This window comes from Pipra filicauda, unplaced genomic scaffold (genome assembly GCF_003945595.2).
Source record: "Pipra filicauda isolate LSUMZ 115617 unplaced genomic scaffold, ASM394559v2 scaffold112_size3218982_pilon, whole genome shotgun sequence".
Taxonomy (NCBI): Eukaryota; Metazoa; Chordata; class Aves; order Passeriformes; family Pipridae; genus Pipra; species Pipra filicauda.
This window is the reverse complement of record NW_024103574.1, coordinates 1,943,775-1,967,314: the sequence shown is the minus strand read 5'-3', so window position 1 is coordinate 1,967,314 and position 23,540 is coordinate 1,943,775. Positions and strand designations below refer to the sequence as shown.

The following is a 23,540-nucleotide window of genomic DNA, read 5'->3' as shown; positions in this document are numbered from 1 at the left end:
CTTACTAATATGCAATTTACTAATGAAGAAGACCAAAAACAAACAAAAAACCCCCAACAGAGGATGTTACATTCACAAATATGACAAATACTTCTTACTTCAGACTCTTTTGGCAAATTAGGGGTTAGACCCAAATCAGGTTTTTGAGATATTGCCTATTTCTTTATTCCAAGAACCATTCATAATCTTTGGTAATGTTATTTGTTACAAAGCACCTGCCTCCAGGCAGCACACACTCTTCTTCAAGTCAAGGAAGGCAGATCATGCAACTGTCTCCAGGCCAGCTGGCCGTGCTGGCTGAACTGAGCTCTAGTAGTTAGCTGGTATGTCCTCCTTCCAATGTACTTCTGTCTTGCAGAATGCCGCTGCTAAATTTGGAGCTGCTTTTCAGCACAGACTTCTCAGTATTTCTGATCCATCAATCTAAATAGGATCCATCAATCTAAATAGGATCCATCAATCTAAGTCAATCAGGTTACAGTGAACTGCAGGGGCTTTCAACTACCAGCTGTGCAATGAAGCTTTATTTTTTAAGGTGCTTGTGAGTTGAGAATTCTTGAATGTAAGGAAGTGTAGCTTTCAAGTGCATACAATTTCCCTTAGCAGTGGTGATTAAACATGCACCAAAATCCTTTAAATTAATTAATTTATTTGGCAAGAGGTTTATGAGGTTTTTCTTCTTGAAGTTCTGTGCAATATTCAAATTAAACCTTCTTTTCTTACAACAAAAAGGGAATAATTGGCGTTCTATGACTTGGATAATCCTTGAATTCTCGTAAGTAGGTGCAGTGTTTATCCTTTGCCCAGATTGTCATCTGAATGAAGCAAAGCAAGGTAAACAGCCCCACTGGAAGGAAAGGGAAAAAAAATACATTTCATTATCAGATTAAAAACATGTTCTTGCTGCTGACATCACTTCAGGTTAAAGTACCAAAACATTACTCACCTGGAACACACTGAGTCATGATTGTGAAACTGATCCAGGTCCCCACCTGTTTTGGCCAAGGAAATTTAAAATATTTCTGGTGACAGCATTTGCATTTATGTCTCTATTGATCAAAATAACCTTGTCCTAGTACAGGTAAATAAAAAAGCCAAGGTCAGCCAGATCAATTTTTAGTGTTAATAACCTTTAGCCAAGATGGTGAACAGTGCCTTATTATCACAAACAAAACCTTCATGTTTGCTTCCATAGCTATTACAATGACAAAATTTTAAGCATTTACAACAATGTCCTTTCTGTTTCTCTGCCTAATTTGTATTTGTCAGACCTCCATCAGTGCTAGGAATGGTAACTTTCTATAGTCTGAGACCAAATGCTCCTCTCTTTAATATCTGTTAATCTCCACTGAATTTAAAACCTGGTACTGTCCTTCTGTGCACGAGTCAAGGTTACACTGAGTTGCACTGATTGTGTCTGCTTTTGAACTCAGTCAAGAGTTTGGCTCCTGATTAAGGAATATTAAATTATAAACTGATTCTAGCTTCTAAAGCAGTCACCACCAACACAAGTGACTGTGTAAGAAGACTTCGGCTTGTTTTCTCTAGCACAATATCATCTATTTGTCTGACCATATCTTCTTGCCTGCTGTGATATTCCTAGGATCTTATGTTATAAATCCACCAGACACCCCCATCCCCTCATTACAACATTCAGTGGCAATCTCCCTGTCCCTGGCTGCAGAATTTACACTGCTTTACAGTGTATGTGTCTTGTCTAGCAGCCACACTGAAGCACAGGCTCAGGGCTGTCTGTTCAAGTTTAGCCCCATCAGTACTGCCTCAGGAGAGGGGAGGAAGAACAGACAAGTTCCCATCCACAGTCTGATTTAATGGAGTGTAGGGGAGGAGGGGAAATGTATAGAGCTCAACTGTTTCAGAGGTTTCTCCCATGTTTAACATTCCAAAAGAAATGAAAATATATTCAGCAAAGCTAAAATCTGAACATCTTGTTTGAAAATACATACCTCATATGTATAGTTAGGGCAAGATACAAAGAAAAACAGCCATGTGAAAGGATTCTTTGTTGGATATGGGATCTTACGGGTTTTGGATCCTATAGATTAGAAAACAAATCACAAAATATTCACACTCCTAAATACATAGTTTCCTATAAAGACAACCCAACTCTGCCTACTCCTGTGTCTCATGACTGTGAGAGGGACAAGCAGGATATGGGGAGACAGGATGTCCTCTGGACTTACAAGAAGGAATAGAATAACTGTGAGGAAATGTTCTGGGCATTAGAATATCATCTATTTATGCCTTTGATCACAGTCACTCCTGTAAGAAGAGGTATCTCAAATTTTAAATTTAGAAGTTAAAGGTTTTCTCAAATTGTCACAGAATGGGATTTTAGCAGTCATAGCTGATCGCTGTAAGATGTTTGGCTCGTGCCCAAGGAACCCTGATCTGCACAGAGATCTTGTACCCCCTATAGAAACCAGTGAAATTACTTTTCCTTGCTCACCAAATCATAGCTTTTACTAGCACTGTTTCCTTTTGCACTGCCAGTGTAACCAATATAACTGCTCCCCCCAATACAACCTGGGCCTTAGCAATAAAAATTACAGTAAGATAGGAAGTGCAGTTCAACAGTGTGGTGTTGAATTCTTTGCATTGTCTGATCTCCCTTAGAATCCAGTCTTTACAGTGCTGAGCAACCTGTGCTCCCACAGCAGTCAGCTGACAGGTATCAACACCCCCCAGGATCAGGTCTTTCACAAGGCAGAGTAAATTAAGAAGTAGTGAATGGCTGTGCCAAAGTGAAAAATGATTATTCAGTTTTTACCATTTCTCCGGAGGTCACTGAGTGCAACATGAATGGAAAAATTTCCAGCTTCACACAGCTGCAAGAAAAAGTATGACAGAGTTAAAAATGTGCTTCCCTTCTATTTGTTTTTCTTCCTTTTGTTATTTCCTGGGGTCCTTTAAAAATTTAGGAAAAGGAAAGTAATTTGTTGTAAACGTAATAAATATCCCTAACTGAGAGTGCTGTCTGACAGGAGGATATCTTCATTCAAACATGAATCCATGTCATACTCAGTTATATATTTATGATATTTTCCAGAAATGTGTCAAAAGATCAAATTTACTACTTAGATAATCCCCATGAGATCTAAATAAAACAAAGGGGATAAAAGTAAACCCAGGAGATACTTGCTTTATCTTTTTGTCATTCTTATGTCTTTAAAAACACCCAAAAATGGATTTGCATAGTTTTGGTTTCTCAAAAGTTATTAAAATCTCAAGGAAGATACAGGTTGGACTCTAAGTAAATTTTCTTCCCTAGAGTATAATTGCTATGAATCATGAAGTAAAATTGACCCAGCTTCCTTCGCTGGTTTTAAAGGATGCTTCCCCAATCAATTATAAAGAAAGTGCATTGAAATGACCCATTTATATGATTATGGACAGCCTCCAGTGTCTGCAAAGCATAACCATCAGAGCAAATGACTAGTGGTCAGAGCTCCTGAGTTTTATTCCCAGCTCTGTGCTCTCTGTTATGGAGTCTCTCTATAAAATGTGAATAGGTTATGAACTCATAGAATTTTCATACTAGGAAGCTGCTTTGAGATCCTGCAGTCACTGACAATTAATTTGTCCAAGTGAACAGCTGATGTGCTAAACAAGTTACCCATACATAGGAAAAATCTTTGTATATAGGTCACCTTTGTTGGCTACAGTAACATTGCTTCTGCATGTATGAAATGTTCCTGGGAACTGTGAGAATGAACAGTGATGAAGAATTTTGATTCATAAGGAAAGCTGTAAAATTTTCTGAAGCTCAGCAAAATGAAACTCTATCCCTGGACATTATCAGTAACATACTTTCTTAGTTGGTCTAAAACTCTCTGAGTTTTATGATCTGTTGTGATTCTTAACACTCAAGAAACAGTTCACAAAACAAACTCACTGGCTTTTAAACATAGTGTCACAAACTGGTAGTTCCAGCTTCTTTAAAGATTATGAGAGATCATCCCAGCAGTTAAATATCCTAGTCTTGGAATGGATGTTGAATGAAAATATTCCCTTCTATACAAAATCACATTAAAACCTGACAGATTTACTGTTCTGCATGTAAGTGGTCAGCTTTAGTGCTATGTTCCAAATGTTCAAGTTCTAAGTATCTGCTTATCCTACTCACTCCTCCACTTATACGACAGAAGAAATAAAGCAAGATATTTTAGCATTTTATAGAAAGAGCAACAAACCTACCAGAAACATGATCACAGCAAAATTTATCTGTTTTTTCCCATAAGCTATTAAAAAAAAAAAAGTTTACATATGATTAGTACTAGTATGCAAACACAACAGTACTTAAATCATTGTGGGTTGTTTTGCTACTTACAGGGAGGAGTGTAAAGAGGATGATTGATGTAATATGCAAGCCAAGCTGCAAATCCCCAGTAATAAAAGCAGTTCTGAAAAACAGGCAATTTTTCTTTGTTTTAGTACAATCCTCTGGGCCAGTATTCACTGCAAGGACTGTTGATAACAATGGGCTAATCCTTCAACTTACTGATAATACGACAAAAAATGGCAATACTAAGTGTGGTAAGGTGGGAGCAGATAACAGGAAATAATAGAAAGGATGTAGTGCTCACAGAGTTAAGATTTCGTCTCAAGTATCTTCGAGCTGCTAAGTTTATAAACAGTTTTAGAAAGTATGATCGCACTATTGAAAATATCTTGTCTGGAAAGCTATTGGGCAAAGTTGAAGTACATACACACTGTATGTTAAAAAGAGATTTGTTTTGCTGACAAAAACATGTCTTTGTAAAACTAGATTTAGGCACTGACCTCTCTTCCCTATTTGTTACTTTTCACTGCCCATTCTCTTACCTGTCCTCTTCTCCTTCACCTCATCAGTTTGCTTTCTTTCCCATGCTTTAACTTTTCCTACCTAAAATCATCATGCCTGATGCTTTCCTCTGCACTTGCACTGCAATATCTTTACTTTGTCCCTTTTGCTGCTGTCCTTCTCCTTCTGTGATCCAGCTTCCATTCTCTAAACTCTGACAACATAGGTGTCATTAATGGCTGTACTGACTCACTCCTGACCAATCCCAGAGCTTGTTCACAGGCTTCATCCCTGAAAAAATCTCCTTACAATGACAATCTTTACCTCTTGTTTGGTTTCCTTGGCCCTGCCTCCTGTGGGGTTTTTTCTGATGCTCATTGCTGCTTCCATAACTTGGTGACAGGTTTATCTTCTCCCTCCTTATGTATATGTAGGTAGGAGGGAGGCCCTTTCCTGGCCCCTTCCTCTTTTCCTCCATGCTGTAACCTCTAGGAGCTATTTTCTTGCAGGCAGACTTTAACCCTCATCAACAACTCATAAACTTGCCTCTCGTCACTGGAGTCGTCTTCTTTTACCAACCTAGTACCTCGGCATGTTTGTTCATCACCTGGACTTCAGCAAGACCAAAACTGAGCTATCGTCCTTTCATCACTCCCCCTGTTCTTTTCCTTCACCTTATCTTTTCTTGCATCCTATTTTCAATCTTGAGTAAAACACTGATTGTCTTACTCTTTCTGGTGACACTTTTCTTGGCCTTCCAAATAGGTTCCTATACCTTAGACATTTCTAGGTGTTTCTGCTTTCTCCTTCACAGCTTTGCTTTCCTGCTCATGCAGGCAAAATTCTTATCCAAGGCTGCATTCTTTTCTGTCTGACTGATATAACTTTATTTTTTTGCTTTGGATTTTGCACTCTTTTCCCCCTGCATATACCAGAACTGCATTTCTAGCAATAATACCCTGAAAAAGTGATTACCTCAGCGTCTGGAACCCGCACTAGCTGACTGCAGTGTCTGATGGTGCATTTTTCTGAAAATGCTGGTGCCCCCTCATCTGCTGCAAACAGTAGGGTCAAACATTCAGTTGCATTTCCACCTTCTTTTCAGAGTTAATTGAACCACTGAAGTGCCCAGAGACCTTTTGGGTATGCTGTAATACAAGCACATAGTATATCCTTGCTCTGAGATTATATATTGAGATAACTGATGAGAAAGAGCAAATTATTAACCAGTAATTACAGGTTAGGTGGGACAAATGAGCAGAGAAATTAAATAACTTCCCTGTGATGATTTCATTTTTCCCCAGGAAATGCAGCAGAATCAGAAGAGTGACTTCAGTTAGGGACAATCTATTTAGTGTCCTGTCCATAAACTGCTACTTCCTCCCTAACACTAGCTTCTTCAGCCAGCTCTTACAATTCACTAATTGCTGTACAAACTGAGGTAGAAACAGTTGCTTGTAATCTTAGAATGGCACCCTCAGAAAAACTTTTCGTTAGCTTCACAGCTTGGCACAGAATGGAACATATGGCAATGGATTTCAGTACAGTAAAATTAAATAAATTGATTGTCGTGGCTCAGCCCCCAAAAATACATGTTGTAATTAAACTGAACAAGTGCTGTTCAGCCAAAGAACATGATTTACTGCAAGAGTATTCCTCAGTTATAAGAAAAGGAGTCTACCACTGTTAAGGACCTTAGCAGTAATACTATAAACGCCCAGATCCCACTAGAAGCCTTATTGCTCATACAAAGGCCTCTAGTGAGGTTCAGCTAGGAACAGCAGAGTACATGCAGACTTCACAAACTCACTTGAAAGACTGTTTCTTTTGAAAGAAAGCAAATCTTTCATATTCTAGGTGAATAATAAAGCTTTACAACAACCTCTTATAGGTCAAGTTGAGATATTTCAGGGATCCCATAAATAAATTATTCCTAAATATTTGTCTTCTCTACTGCAATTGATGATCCCTATTTCTTGATGTCCTGCCTATGTTTATTCATGACCAGCATGTACCCTTCTGTTTGTCTTATTATACTGTCTTCTGGTTTAATGGTATTTATGAGGTCTAGTGTTTCCTTTCCTCCAGATGTTTTTCTAGAAAGTGATGATATCCCTTCTTTTTACTCATGAAAATGTCCATGAGTAAAGGGTAAAGAAAGGGTAAAGTAAAGGGTAAAGAAAGACCATGTAAGACTAATCTAATGATACTAATTTTTGAGGAATTCCACTGGTACTTTCCTATTATTAAAGGTCTGACAGATCCTTTTCTGGATCTTTCCTTCAATTAGTTCCTTTATTACCACACAATTTCTGTATATTAATCCCTATCTTATTCACCTGGAGCCAGTTGTTTACTAAGTCCAGATAAACCAGTTATTCTACCTTTGCAATGCCTAGAAAAATCATAGAAAGAATTACACTATCTTAATATGTAGCATGAAATGCTTTTGGTGAAGCTGCTGTATTGTAGGGCATAATTTATTCCCATTTTCATTTGGTAAACAAAGGATGAAAATCACAAATCTCATGATTTGTGTCCTGTCTCAGATTTCTGCTTATTTAGACTGAAGTGTCTCCTGTAAAGGCAACATTCCATTGTTCTTAGGAAATAAGCTAACTATATCTGCTGTGTATGTGATCAAACACTGAAAGTAGGAAAGTTTTGTCTACCATTTGGATGTGATGGAAAAAAGTAAAGATGATGTGATATTTTTCTCACTGTCACAATTTTGGAGTAACACCACCAAGGTCAATGAAATTATAAAAGCAAATCAAACCCAAGCATCGCTAAGCACGTAAAATAAGAACTGTCAGCAACTTTACAGATGAAAGCAAGTGCCACCAGCCTGAGAAGATGGAAAAGAGGAAGTGATCAGAATGACTGGTACAAATATCAGTTTTAGCATCAACAGTTTGTATGGTCTGAAAGGAACAAGTAGTTGTCAGAGCACTGAGAAAAAGAAGATTTATCACACTGAACGAATTTTTTTCAAGGTAAAGCTGCTCATTTATCTACTGTTTAACATGCCTTAGCTACTGTTGTGTCAAGATCTGTGAACCTTCTAACAATGCCTGCACTCTTGCTGCAGGAAGCACAATAAGTTGCTAGGGAAGATTGTTTTGGAGGGCCACTGCTCCACTACAGGCCCTTCTTTCATTTCAAAAGCTCCCACCAGAACGACCAGGGCCACTGGACAGTAAGGAGGTAGCCACAAGGTAGAGCTTCCACTGTTGGAAGTATCCCTGCCGTAATGCGAATTACAAGGGACTGTCTAAATCTCAAATGTTAAATACCCAAGTGCTGATACCACAGGCTTTTCCAGTTGAGATGATAATCTCTTGTCTTCCTTAGTATAAGGTGTATTTTTGACAACTAGCGTGTGCTTTGTTGCAAACATTTGTAAAACAACTACAGCCCATGCATAACCATGCAGTCATTGTACTACTTTGCAGACATGTAGGAAACAGGGAGTCTGAATCCCAACGGTTTCCCTATGCCACAGCAGGCTGGTAACATTAGGGAATGCTCCTGTGGAGAAGAAAATGCAGAACAACCAAGATGCCTTGTGCTGGATCAAAGGTAAGTTAACAGTTGCTTAACAGCAAAGAGAGTGTATGGAGCAAAGAAGATATAAAATGGTTGTTACAAAATATTGTTGTTATCTTTAAAAAAGCAACTCTTCCAACATTGTGCCTGCCTGTACCACCTTTAAAGTTAACATTGTTACTAAAACCTTCACACCCAAGGAGCTGGCTGAGTGAAAAGGAAGGGTATGCTGAAGGTTTAAAGTTCTAAAAAGTAATGAGACTACGATAATATTAGTAATAGTATGGCAGCATGTATGTTATCTAATAGTGACATTAAGAAATCTTCTAAAAGAACTACAGCTTTATGGGTGAGATTTGTTGTACATTGTTACAAAAGCCACACAAAAAGTCCATGCTGCAGAGGCAGAGCATAGGTTGGGTAGGTTGGATTTGTAAGGGGGGCTATGGATAGATTCTGACACAATTTACCTTCACAATTTTCCTCAGTGGCATAGTCCCACGGGAGAATCGATGAACAAATACTGTTTCAATCAACCTTTTGATGTAGTGGAAAGAATGGCAGATACATGCCAAGCTAAAAACAGCAAGACAAAAGCATTTAAGAGTGCTTAAAAAACCAAGAGTGGCAAGACATTTGGAATAAGGCTACGAGAAATACTGCTCATGCCTGCAAACGGACTTACTTAACTACTGGGTGCGGACTTGATGTAAACCTCTCATCCAGTCCATAGACAAAAGTCATGCGGAAATAAAACAGAAAATAGATGAACAATGGACCTGTATATTCTATCAAAAATACCTGCAAAAAGAGAGAAAATAATTAGACAGCTGAATTAGATGATGGTTTTGCTTTGGTTTCTTTGTGATAACTATTGCAGTGGGATAAACACATCCACTGACCCAGGATGGCACTAAGAGAGGCAGGGAGGAAATAGCAGTTTTGGGATTGGGCTATGAAACTGGTAGACATGCACGTAAATATTTTGCAATGATTTGCCTCAGTTTCATTCAAACAGCCATTGCCAGTGCAGCAGACACAATAGGGGTATGAAAAGATAACAATGTCAGCCCAAAGATCATAACAAATACGCATGCACGTTACATTTATGCAGCTCTCACCCTTCTCTTGTACTCAAGAACTGTTTCTTTATTTTGAGTTAAAATGAAATTTGGTGAAGAATTTGTCTTGAAAAAGAAGAGTTCTGCTTCTACTAAATGAATTTTGTTTAAACTGGGAACAGCTTGTAAGTGTTCACAGTGACCCCATCTGTGTGAACAGTTAGCACAGCAGTTGTCCTGGGAAACAATAATTTCATTCTATGTTCAAACAATCTTTAATTTGAACACAAAGAGAAAAATAAAAAGAAAGGAAAAAAAAAAGAGAGGAAACCAAAGAAGCTATTCCCTAACTTGATTTCATTTCAGATAGGTGTGCATTTCTTAGGAACATCACTCTAAACTGAAGTTAACTTTGGACCAAACATTAACAGTTGAATTTTCCACACTTCTGTAAGTGAGGAAAGTAGGCCCATACCTCATTTATGGAGAAAGAAGGGAAGTTGATTGTATTTCTTTCAGAAAACCCCCCCAAAAAAAAAACAACCCACAAACAGAAACTCAACAACAAAGCAAACAAAAAAACCACCAAAATCACTGTTTTCTAATGTGTTTAGAATTATTTTGATATTCAGAAAGCTGTGTCATTGACTTCTGTTACAATCAGCATTTTCTCTGGGGCAGATCAGATTTGGTTGTAGATGAAAAGTTTGTCTTTTTTATTTGATAATAATGATGTATTTCTTTGCTTATGTTTGAATGAAGCAGCTTGAAGGGCAGGGAGAGCAGAACATAAAAGAAAGATTATGGAATGGCAGAAGCCTGGTGTTACTCTGCACTGTGATATTTTGGTATATATGTGTGTCTTGGGAGTCTACACTGCCATTAGAAGTTTTTGCCTGTCTTCCTGGTTTTTTTGGATTGTATAACAGCTGCCTGATTTATCAGCATTGCATCCAAGGAAATAATGTGAAGATTCAGTCTTGCAGAACATTTGACTTTCTTTATTTTACCTCCTATTAATGTTGTCTTTGCTATTTGTAGTCAACACAAGATTTTATTGGTGTCTCATAGCTAAGAAAGGGTAAATATGCCTTTAAATTATGGGGTACTTTTCCTTTGATATTGTGCTGTTTTATTGGAACTACTGTAATATGTGCAGCAAGGACCTTCTAAAGAGTTGGAAGGGTCACTGGTCACCTCACTGCATAATGAACAGCAGTGCTGCATTGCCTGCCAAGGGAGTTGTGATAGAATTTGCATTTGAGCTAAGACAGTAAATATGCAAGGTCCTTGTGGATGGCTACTAATATTGCAGAAATTATCAGCTGTTGTTAGCTTGACACGAGCACCCTGGGACACAGTCACATGCAGGCAGCTAACTGATCTTACTGTCTGAATTTCCTTGCTGAAGTGACTTCAAGTACTGGCATGTGAAGTTGCTCACATGCCTCTTTGCAGGAGAAATTTAGAGCAGTATAATCCTAATCTTTGTCAGGAGTTGCACAGGTCCTGCGAAGCAGCCCCCAAAGGCATTTAGACCCCTAGTTCCTAGTAATTTTGCAGTAGACATCTAAATCCATTTGAGAACCTGGACCTTAGTTCTGTAGAGTCAACGTACCCTGCAGCATGTTTTCCACTGCTACTCTCCCAGTGAACCAGGCATCCACAGTAACTGTTACTGCTTTCCCTGATTAATGAACTGAAGCAATGAGGAATCATTGCCTGCATCCACTATCAGAGCAGACATCATGCAGAAGTATTGGAGAGAGACAAAAAGTGGTGTAAGGATTAATTATGGAATGTTAGCTATTAAAATGGCTCAGACTTGAAGCATAGCTCACCGTAGTCCATCCTATCTGTGGCCCTAAATCTTTAAAGTATAAGGTAGCAGTTGTGCCAACAGGGAGGTGCTGCAGGATTTCTTCATCCCTCAGGGACTTTCCTTCTGAGAAGGAAAGAAGTAATTACGTCTCAGTGAAATTCAAGTCAACTTTGGTAGCATATTAGCTTTATATTGTGCTTTAACCAATCTGTGAGATTCTTTGATGCGACGTGGGTTTATTGGAATCTCAATAAAAAGACTAAGAATATTTATACTTTATTTTTATTTATCCCTGTAATCATATATAAGCCTGGATCCTCTATTCACACCAAAACAGGTAAAAGAATTCTCAGTCCTATGTACTGCCTGCCTATTCTGGTAGACTTGCTTCATCACTGTTAACAGCAGAATTTGCTGATAGGTCACTGCCCTTTAGCATAATTCACTGACCTCCTAGTCACCTGCACCTCTCTCTCTCTCCTCTCTCTTCCACTCTTCTCCTTGCTCATCATCAAACAAACATAAGATAGGATAAGCTGTGATTGGAAATCTCTCCTACAGAAATTTTCATTGCCTTTGTTTTCCCAAACAACTAGCTAGGAGGTGATTCCACATGAGCTAGTACTCAAGCTTTTAATGCCTAGGTTGGGGAAATCTCCAGAAGGCCAGCATTTTCTCATGGCAAGTCTCACAACATTCATGAAGGAATCTGACAAGGCAGACCTTCAAAGAAGGAAATAAGGTACTCATACATTTCTTTTCCATGGATAGATTTTACAAAATGGACTAATCTTCTCCAGCATACTTCTAAGGGACTCTTTAAATAAAATAATGCTTAATGAAAGCAAAAGAAAAAATGTTTTACGTTTTATACTGAATACTAAGATGAATTTACACAGTTTGGCCATTAGACTATCTTTTGTGCACTGAGGCCATGTACTAAGAGGCTTCTAGTAGCAACACCTACAACTGAATGAAGTCAGCCGGCTGGCATCAGCTTTGTCAGCAATTGCTACATCCATGGCAATGTGTTTTGCATTAGCTCACCTCAAAAGAACTGTAATTCCTGCCTGAGAGCAGAGGATTATGTGAATTGATCGCTCAGACTCAGAGCCCTTTTTAGTACTCCCAGCTGAGCCTCACTGTGGAGATCATCTCACTGCAGCTAAGGGAAAATTGATATCTAGGTTCTGTGCTGCCTGTCTTGAAAGCAGAAGTCAGAGAGCTCAGTAGTTAGAAAGTGCACTGGAACAATGTGCAGACTCCTCAGTTAATTACCAGGCACCAGGCGCAATGGTGGAACTTTGTTCAGTACTTCCAAAGAATTGAATTTGTTATGGATTCTCTTCAGCCTTCATAGTGCTAATTAACATAGCTGGAAACTCACTCTTAAGAGCTAATAGCCATTAAAAGTACACCTTTCGTGCCAGGGCCCTGCTCAGAGTTTAGATACTCTAGTCCTCACAAGTACTTACTTGGATCAAGTTTTATTGACTGCCTTGCTGGATACCACCGAGGATCTGTAAGACCATACAGAATAGAGTGACATACAATGTTTGGTTTAGGTCATCCACTATTATAATGGCTGCAACACAACAAGATAAGATTTAGCTAAAGATTTTTATGAATATTTATTCAACATTAATATCAGTGATGATTTACGCAGCAGAAAAATTACAAAGGTGTATTAGGAGAGTATAGAATAATTATACTGAAATCTCACTGTGATCACATTCATGTGCAGGTTATCAGCACTATGTGTGTGTATATCACATGTTTCATATTATGTATTTTTTTCCTATTTATATAGTGGATATTCTGATGTGATGTTAGCTGCTGTAGAAGTTATACTCACATAATTTATGGAACATCAATCTGATCTCTCTAATTGTGGCATTTGGTTCCACCTAGGCAACAAAAATATTGCATATGTAAGATGCATATTTTGAAATACAAGTACTAGGTTTAAAACTATTATGTCAAATAGAAATGTGACTTAGAAAATGTAACAGTGTAACTTTCTTACAGATGTCTAGCCTTGGTATGAATGATTCAAAGTATGACAGGAAAAAGGAAGGACAATTTTTGACATGTGTTTCAGAGGCAGCTTCTCTAGCAGCCATCAAGAATTACTACAACAGCATTGAAAGCTCCTTCTGGAAAAGGGTCAAAGTACCCTGCAGTTAGTATGAAGTTTGCATAATTGCTAAAAGTGGCCAAAGAAAGGCTAGCAGGAGATGAAATACCCTTCATAAACATTATGTTTACTTAAGAAAAGTTATTAATTTCTAAAAAGACACCTACCCTTTTAAACAGATTTTTGTTTTACCTTATCTAGGAAGCATAGCTGTTTCTTTGTCTCCCAATCAAGGATTTCCACCTGATAGGACACAAAATGATAATTAATAATTATTGGCTAAATAATGCCTAAACTCTTAGTTGATTCTCAAATTCACAATCGTTGTTCAGAGTGAGACACCATTTTATTCTGGTCTGCGAATTGTGTTAAAAACCCTCCCAATGTTCTCAAGAGACAGCTTTAATCATAGCCAGGTTCTGAAAGCACTTGACTTGCAAGAAAAAAAAATATTATTGCCAAATGAATTGTCTTCCTGGATATATTCAGAAGCAGAAGTAGCTCACTTATTGATCAAAACACATCGATCTAGGGTATTTTCTTATACTAGAGCAAGAGGAACAAATAAGGGATAGAGAAACTTCACAGGAATCAGTAGGGAACAGTATTTTTATTATTCATAAAATTAAACAGTTTGAGAAAAAAATTAAATATATATATATATGCATGTAAGCAAATATTCTGAGTACATACAGCTTAAAGATCAATGTGTATTTTTCCCAGAATATTTTAATTGTAAAGAGAGTGGAAAATATTGGTGGACATAATGAACAAATGCAGCTAAATATCTGGACTTCAGAAACCCTTAAGCTGTTGTTATAGGAATACTCAGTGTTACTCTTGCCTCTCAGACCACCTTTTCAGTAACTACATAGTAGCATTTTAAATTCAAAGTAGTCATTAATCTACAGCTCTGAAAAGGAAAGTTTATTTTTGTGATCAAATGCACTTTGGCAAAAAGTTATTATTTTAATCAACAGTCAAGCAGAAAAGTCCCCAAACATTTCAAAGCCCAGTTGCAGCAGGCCACCAAAACCTAAAATACAGTGATGGTGTGTTAGTTTAATTTGTTCTCATCAAATGCTGTAATGGAACTTTGTGGTATAGCTACGAGTGAAAGTTCAAAGCTTATCTTACTACCAAAGAGTTTGTTGCACTTGTTGGGGTTTTTTTATATACACATCTAGCATTAATTATGTTTGGTATTAACTGGCCAAGAGGATAGATTAACATTAGACTTTAAATATGATTCCTCACTAAAAATAGGAGTCACTGTCCAGTATCTTTCTAATAGGGCTGCTTTGAAGAGATGGCTTGTTTAGAGTATCTTATTTCCTTGTTTTACTTGTCCCAAATGGTTCTTTCTCTATTGGTGCAGCAATGGAACACTTCAGCTCCAGCCAGAACTACCTCCACAAGAGATACTAATGCCATGATATTTTCTAGCTGTGCATTGTAAGTCCAGCTGGGACATCAGGGGAGGCAAGCACTGTTCCTCCTTTGTGATATGGAATAAATATATGACTGATTATTGGGATATGTTTTCCCTTAATTTTTTATATTTGAAATAACACAAATTTCAAGTTTCAATGTCTGTTTGTGTGAAATCTCCATGGGAAAGCAAATGAAGTGGATTCCTTTCCCAGAGGTCTATTCTTGAAGTACATCATTCTGACTCTTGCAGCCCACAGAACAAGTGCAGGGCAGGGAATGGTGAGAGGCAATGTGTCCAGTTGGAATATGGAAAAATCCAGATACAAGGAATTTTTTCACCATGATTTCAGCCAAATATTGGAAGTAGTTGCTTAGAGAGGATGTGGAATCTCCGTCCTTGGAGATATTTAAGACTGGACTGGACAAGACCCATTGCCATACAAAGCTGTATCTGCTTTGAGCAAGAGTTGGACTAAATGACTTCCAGAAGGCCCTTGCAGCCTAAATTGCTCAATGTTTCTTTTTCTCCTTTTTTTTTTTTTTTTTACTTCAAACATTTTGTTTACTTTGCATTACTTTCAAGATCTAAGAAATATCAAACATTCTTTCCCTTTTCAGAAAGATGGATGCAGGAACACAGCTTTAGATTCCACTCCAGTCCATAGAAAGTTGTGCAACAATAGAGTGAAAGCAAGGTGACTGTTTCCTCTAATTATCACATCTCTTGGCTGTATCATAACATCCCCCAGTGTGTAGATGTTCCCTACAAAAGGGGCACAAAAGCCTGATCCAAAGCAAGAAATGGTGTCTTTCCCAAACATAACAGCCAATCCCATGAACTGACATGGCACTGAACACGGTGTTTCCGGTCTTCAGGCACAGCACCAAGCCAGTTAATGTATTGGTTGGCAACAGTTTTTAGATACCCAGCAGTCTGTTCTTGGAACACTTACTGATGGGAATCATCTCTTTCAAACATAAATTGTTTGCCTCAGAGAACTTTAATTTCTTTGTGTTTTCAAAGCATTTAGCACAATAGGATGCCAGCGGTTGGTCTGCACTAGTGTTCCATGACTTATGATCCACTTATTTGGTGAATTTTTAAAGGCATTTTCAACTACAGCTTCTCTAAAACTACTTTGAGTAGAACTTAATAAATAGGCAGATCTGTGCAAGATGTTAAAAACTTGTATAAGTGACTACAAATATATATCTTTGATGCTTAGAAGACAAATTCGTTCTCTTGCATAAGGATTAAAGATTGATAGTGTCATTAATAAAAGCAAAAATCTTGACTATTACTATTTAGAACAGGGTGAGGGCAAAGAATAATCAATATACGATATAAGCAGCTGTTAAATTTTTATTCAGAAAATAAAAAGGTAAAATGAAAGGGAGAAAAGTTTATTCATAAGAGAAAAACAGCAAGAGAAAAGTGTTTAAAAAGAGTTTTTAAGATGCAGTGTCTCTGCAATAGGATTACAAAAATATAGTCAATCAAATTCCTGCAGTTTAAAGCCATGTCAAGTGCTGAAGGATCAACAGATCTTCAAAATGATGTAATAACTATTATGGAAATAATGACACATTTATCATGTCCGTTCATCTTAGAAGTTTTATTTTAAGCCATTTGTAATCAGCAGATTAAGTAAACTGTAGCTGAGTGAGACTTTGTATGCACTGACATAAGCATACATTGTATTGATTTCTTTTGAAATTACTCAGTTATAAAAAAAAGCTTACTTCACAGTATAGGAACCAATCACCAGTCTGAGAAAGACTAATGCAGAATGAATTCTCCCTGAACTGTTAGAATGCTTACAGAATTTAACTTTAAAAAGCAATCCAGTGGTTGCCGCAGTCCTAATTAAATCTTTCTAAACATTTTTCCTATGGAATTAGCCATTTGCTCTATCTCCTTTGACTTTTCTGGTAGACTGTGTTGTTCCTGAAGGAAGTAAGCATGCCTTAGTATGATCTCACATTAGGGCATATCAAAAATAGCCTTCTTGAAGTCAATAGAGTTAAGCCAAAGGAAAATTGCTGTAAGTGTACATACACTGAAAATTATGTTTGTGCTGCTGCTGTTACAATTGACTTTCATCAGTCTGAAACTTCCCTTGCACAGGAATGTACTGTTGCAGATGATAAGTGTAAGGATCCATCTAGAATTGCATCTTTCTGTAACAGTCAGCAGCAGGTGACTCAGAAAAAGTAATAAAACAGGGCAAGAATGTAGTGACCGGGGAAGGGAAGAGACAGACACAGTGATTTTGATTCTCCTACATAAGAAGTGCTGCCTGTGTATTTAATAACTTTTCATGGATTTTTTTTCCTCAATTAGTTTATCCACTTGCCTTTTAAACCTCCTTAAACTTTATGCATGCACAGAGTCCAGAGGCAGGGGGGGGAGTCCCGTAGCTTAGCCACATGCTGTGTGAGGAATTCCCAAAGCAGAACCAAGACATATGTTCAACCACAAAGCAGTATTTCATCATCTTACCTGTGAAGTGCTGTACCTTATTCTGTAAGTAGTCCAACTAAGTAAAGCCTTACCTCTTTGAAGAAATTGGCTCATATTTCATGAGACTAGAATCTTATTATATTATTTCACTGTGTATAAAGAGAAGAGATACAGTGATGCCCATACTCAAAATGTCTCATAAAATTAATTTTCACTTTTGTAGAATTTAGATGTCTAACATTTACAGGTTCACAAGGTATACACTAGGTATACTCAGTGTATATATATACTCAGCTTCTAAGTTCTGCTCCTGTGCAAGCCAATGGGCACCAGTGTCTGACCTGTGCTGAAATTCACTGTGCATTTTTATTTCTTCCACCTGTTTCAGATTTGTTAGTTAGACATGCTCTCATCTAAATCCCCGAAGACCTTGATCCGTAAGCATCTTTATCCCAAGGTCAGCACAATGCACAGCATTTAGATTATTTCTGGATGAAACTAAACTGTCAGCAAAGGAGTTGATCTAGTTCTTCATGTTTTATATGTAATAGTTAGACACACTGCCAGGAAGTGAGAAAATTGCTTTAGAATGTCTTTTGCCATTCCCCACTCCTCCCACAGAGGGAGACTAAAAAGTACAGGTAGGAGAGGACAGGAGTGTATTCCAGTGAAAAGGGCAGTCAACTACCAAAGAGAAATCCTGAATTTCTTCCTCTGTGGGCTCCTTCAAGCACTACTCACTTCCATTGTAATTCTGTTCAGTATTTCTTTACAGTGGATGTCTTTTGGGATGCCATACAGTAAAGGGATAGAGTTGAAGTAAACTTGGATACCTTAACCAAATTGTCATATCTCATCATGGAACTGGGTGCCTAACACAAAGTCATGGCAAAACCCAACTCACTTTGTGTGCCTGGACCTAAGGATGATAACAAGTATCCTTCAGAATGGTCATCCTTCAAAAAGACAAATCCATTTGTATAATTGACAGGGATAAAATGAGCCAGCATAAGAATGGTCAGGAAGTAAAAGGAAGGTCTAATCATTTGGGGGGGAGGCAGTTTATTTTTCAGGAAAGGAAGAACCGTTGGATGTTTCATAGTGAATTCTGGCTCTTGAAAGTCTGTGAAAGCTTTCCAGCTTTTACTAGTACAGCATCTTTCATGAGGGTACACAAGATGAAAAAAGAGCCTGCAGCAGTTAATACTGACTCAGTGGGTATTTACTTACACTGGCTAACGCAGAGCTCCATGTTGCCAATTTCCCAGGCACACTAAAAAGTCGCATCATTCACTGAGTATCACTGTCACTGTGAAGCTCATTGGAGCCCCTCCATCTGAGAACCTGAGCCAGCTTTGACTCAACACGAAGTAGACATCCGGGTTTTCCAACACCACTGCATAGCCTTTTCCATATGGAAGAGAATATTCATTGCCTTGGGGCTTTAGTATATGGAGATTATTTTCTACAATGACAATACTGAGGTAGAAGACATTTACAAATTTTTTGTGAAATCACAATTATATCTTTGCATCAGCACTGGAATGTTGAACTTCAGCATCTCTAGTTTCATTACTAGTCTTCATGCATCATTTGGTGTATGGATGTCAAAATGTATATCCAGTGTATGCTTTTGACATGGAATTGAAGAAACTGAAGAGAGAGATATTTTTTTCATTGTTTTTTATACAGCGGCATCAAGGATGGTTCTGCTGTCTTTCGATAGGGCAGGAAGACTGGAAGCCCTGGGAAGTTTAGAGACCTTACACAGACAGGTGAACTCACAAAATTTGTATTCAGGTTTTTTTTTAAATATACTTCAAAGAAGCATATTTTTTTTCTAAAATAAGACTTTTAATTTCAAATGTAGCATTCAAATTCTGAATAGCTTCAGGTACTTCCTGCCAAGTAATGTTTTACTACCATCTTCTCCTATACAAAATTAAGTTTCTCTCTAAAGCTTCATAGAGAAAAAAGCCAAATTGCTGGTTTTCAACTGAAGCAGCACAACTACTGTTGAAAGTCTTGGTAAGTGTGTGGAGAAGTGATAAGAGAAGAGAAACGAATAATGTTTTTGCCTATCATCTCATCTCTTTCTGTGATAATAATCTTAAGTGTTACTTTTGAAAACAGAGCAGATGTCTTCAAACAGCAGGGCAATTTTCAGCAGTGTCCCTTTAAATGTCTGTTAAAATAACTCATATGTGGCCTTGTCTTTTCAGGCAATTCTTCGAGGATGCAGAATCTTAAAATGCTCTGCAATCCTGCTTTTGGCACTTGCTCCCAGTGCTCTTACTTGACAAGGCTTTAGACAGCATAGCTCTGAGTGGGAGAAGGCTTTGTAACAGGAGCTGTGACATCTCAGCCATGCTAGCTAGGCAGCAACCACCACCCGTCTTACATTCAGAGTGTTTTCATCTCAGATAGAAGAGGGGGGAGAACTTTAAATGCCAGCAAGGGGCCAGTACATTATTGCTTTTAGACTGTACTGCATATGTCAGTTCAATCTATCCTCAGGGTGTGAAGACTCCAAAACCTTTTTGGTTATCACTGCTCACAAAAAGCACTTCCCATCCAAAACAGTTAAGGAAGCAAAAGCACAACTATTACACTAATTTTCTTCGATGTGAGTGTACTTGTTCAGGATCTTTCCTCTAGAAAGTTAGAATGCCATACTATTTTCTTTATATGAAATGCTTTTGAGGACCTAAACCTGAGAAGTAGAAAAAAAAGATAGCATTCATTAGCCAAACTTCAGAGGTCTACTACAGATATTTGCATGTGAGCATGTCACTTAGACATCCCTTGCATGGAAAGGAGGAAATCAGACACTTTTAGGATAAATTGTACCATAAGCTCTGAAATATATCTCAAATAGGTCATAAGAGTTGTTCTCCAATCAGTTTGGAGAAATGAGCACTCCTACAGAACATTAATCTAGACACAAGTCTCTGTCATACATCTTTCAATCTTTGGAGCTGAATCCCCTGAAATTATCAGGTGCAGTATTTTCAGGTACATAGTTCTTTATGGTTGTCTTTGCCAAGCTTCTTCTGAGCTATTAGTGATAAAAAAAAACTGAGGTGAAATTAGAAACACACCAATACCTAAAGTAAACAAGACGGTTTGGTGATTGTAAGGTGCTCTGTGATTCTTATCAGGATGCACCCCGAAACAGCAATAAAGGGTAAATGGCTAGAAATGTACAGAGGAAAGTACAGATCTATACGGTTCCTCTAACACAGAACGCTAAAGTTTAGAACACCAATAGAGAAGTGGAACACTCACTTTCTCTCTTTTGGTAGCTCAGTTTTGAATGCGTGGTAGGGAAACGCAATTCAGAATTCAAAGCCGATGACTTTATAACAGAAAGCAAATCAGCAGAGAGAACAGTGCAGAAAGCACTATGTAACAGCACTGCCCAGTGTTACCCAGGCAGTCTTTGTCCACATCCTTCCCCCTGAGCCAGCTCAGACACACATTGGAGGAGTTGGACAAATCTGTTTCCACCCATTATCTGCTGTAAAGAGAAAAGGACTAAGACATACAAGGCTGACGTGTGATCCATAAACCATACTGAATTCAGATTAGTGCTGCTTAGGCACAGGTTCTCGATTTAGGGCTCAAAAGAACCTGAATCTGCTGCTATTGTACTGCCTAGCAAGACAGAACAGGACATTCAACTCTTATGTATTTCCCCATCTGCAAAATCAGGTAACAATAATGATGTCCGTGCTTTTGAGGTCTTCTAGGAACTAGTGCTATTCAGGAGTTCAAGTAAGGCTGAGGCAGAAGAGCAAACCTGAAGACCCATGACTGAAGGCATTCAGGAGACACACAAGTGCCTGCTTCAGCATTTGGATCTCACAACAGTTTGGGACACTGGTAGAAATGCAAGAGGCAGTGAAAAGCTTGACTGTTTTTCCTAAAAAATAAAACACCAGGGAAGCCAGCACTGCTGAGGAAAAGGCACGGTGCAGGTGCTACATAAGAGCTGTAGGCAGCTTATTTTGCTGAATTGTGATGTCCAGAACATTTTTATAGCTTTGAAAAGCAAAATCTAAACTTTCAGGTCATGGTAAGTTACTAAAGGAGCAGACACTTTTCAAATAGTTTCGCATTCTGTTTATGTTATAACAACTAGTTTGTAATTGCACGGGGAGAAGGAATTGTGGTCCTCCCCCTGTGCATTGTTTTTAGGCAAGTCGTGATGGAGAAACTGAAGTATAAGTCTGCTGAAACACATTCAGGATTGATGTCATTTAGCTTGTACAGACCTTCAGCCACTCAAGATTTTTCGTATTAGCCAGCCTAACTAATTCTAGCAGAGTCTGTGTGGCTGTTTATGTAAGTCGATGAGATGTTACCTTGACGCCCCCCAGGTGCGCGTTACTCTGCGCTTTCTGTAAGCACAAGGAGCTGACTGTACTGAACTTTGCCCGGCTACTTCTCGTTCCCCACGCAAGTTCGAACACCCCGTACCAGCAGAACCCCCCTCGCTCCTCCCGTCGGACGGTGGGCGCCGCGCCGGGAGCCGTCCTGAGCCGGGCCGAGCCGGGGGCGCTGCCCCCGGGGCCACGCCTGCACCGAGCCGAAGGCTGTGCGGGACGGCTCTGGGTGCACAGCGGCTGCCCACGGGGTCTTCCGAGAAGTTGGGGACGGAAGGTGCCGAGAACATTCCTCGCTCTCGCTCTCTCCGCACGGCCGGGACGCGCTGCCAGACCCACCCCGCAGTCTGCCCGCGGTGCTGCCCGAGGCAGGATCCGCGGGAAGCCCAGAGCCACTGATCCAGCGCCTCCGCGGACCGCCGGGAGCCTGGGGATTCCCCCCGCCTCGCTCGCCGGCACCGCGTCCGACGGACACCGGGGACGCGGGGACGAGAAACGGAGAGGGGAATGTGCTCGCGGTAGGAAAAGACGGGGCGGGTGGCAGCCTCTTTTGTCCCCTCGCCCCAAGGAAACCCCCGGCGAGCAGCGTTCTCCCCCCGGCTCCAGCGGCGGTCACTTCCCTTGGCAGACCCGGGAGCGGATGGCTCCGGCTCCCCGGTGCTTCAATGCAGATGGAGCGGGAAGAGAGAGGAGCCCGCCGGGATCCCGGGAAGACCCGTCCGCCGGTGGCAGAGATGCTGTGGGGCCTGGCCCGGGCTCGCCTCGCCCTGTCCGCCCCCCGCGCCCGGCGTCGCCCGCACCCACCTCGAAGAAGCCGGCCCTGCCGCCCATCCTGCGGCCACCGCCGCTCCGCCCGCGGCACCGTCCGCGGGCCCCGCGCCGCGGCCAATCAGGCGGAGCGCGGACCCCCCGCCCCGCCCGGGCCGGGGCCGCTGCCCGGCCGAGCGCGGGGGGCGGCGGCGGGAGCGGGGCCGGGAGCGCTCCCGGCGAGGCAGCGGCGCTGCCCGGGCAGCCGCAGCAGTGCGGGACCGCCCGCACCTCGCACACGCCAAGTTCTGCAGCTCCCGCTGTTCGAAAACGGAGAGAAGAGCGATATTCACCGGCCGCCGGGACTGACGAGCCAGGGGCATTTCATTCAAAAAGGGTGATTTATTTTTCTTCCAGTGTTGCAGAATTACTGCAGGAAATCAATCGCATTTTTTTCCTTTCTTTTTTTTTTTTTTTTTTTTAAAGATCTGAAGTAGCTTAATGAGATAACCTGCAAAAATACAACTAATCATGAGCTAGAAAACGTCCTCCTTTCTTTCTTTGATTATGTACCTGATGTTTCAGGGGTGACTGGATGGACAACAGAACTCTGCTGAGATCCCTTCTTCTCCTGTGATATATTCCTGCTGTCACTGACAATGAAATGCATGGCATAAAGCAGTGCAGATGCTGATGCTGTTTTCCTCCACCCGTTCTTCATTATGTGATATCCTTTTTTCTAGAGCTAAGGTAATAAAATATCAGCAAAATCTACAAGGTTACAAAGGAACATTGCTTTTTCACTGCCATAAATTTCCATTAAACAGAAAGATATATGCTATGCAATGTTTGAAAACCTTCTGCTATCTCCAAGTTTAACTTGTTTGCATGGAATTACAACCATCAAAGCTACTTAAATGAAATATCAAATAATAAATTTCACCAAAAGAAAAGGCCTCTATGGGAAAGCCAGAAGGCTGATCAGAAAGATCTAACAGAACATCGTTCATTACTAGTGTAAATATGAGCAAATATGGAGATGTACACTCCTTCCCAAGCCAACCCTGAGTCTGAGGGATTAACCTTTGGGCCTGGTTAGACCTTCTGGATTTTTATGTTACAGAAAAAGAAAAA

General features: G+C 39.8%; 1 protein-coding gene across 3 annotated transcripts; it reads right to left on the bottom strand.

The window, feature by feature from the left end:
* Positions 1-135: 135 nt before the first annotated feature.
* Positions 136-23,085, bottom strand: TECR (trans-2,3-enoyl-CoA reductase). 3 transcript variants are annotated; one of them, XM_027712272.2, is made up of 13 exons: positions 22,980-23,085; positions 13,566-13,616; positions 13,092-13,143; positions 12,712-12,756; positions 11,256-11,359; positions 9,039-9,154; positions 8,824-8,929; positions 4,352-4,424; positions 4,219-4,262; positions 2,792-2,849; positions 1,968-2,056; positions 947-992; positions 136-847 (listed from the first exon to the last, which is right to left on the bottom strand). In XM_027712272.2, exons 1-13 carry the CDS (start codon positions 23,079-23,081, stop codon positions 720-722), a joined length of 1,014 nt encoding a protein of 337 aa, XP_027568073.2. In that variant the 5' UTR covers positions 23,082-23,085; the 3' UTR covers positions 136-719. The 3 variants fall into 3 exon arrangements, with proteins under 3 accessions (XP_027568073.2, XP_039239222.1, XP_027568093.2); XM_039383288.1 differs by lacking the exon at positions 22,980-23,085 and adding an exon at positions 22,464-22,584 and having other exon boundaries at positions 8,824-8,962; XM_027712292.2 differs by lacking the exon at positions 22,980-23,085 and adding an exon at positions 22,464-22,582.
* Between the last annotated feature and the right edge of the window lie 455 nt (positions 23,086-23,540).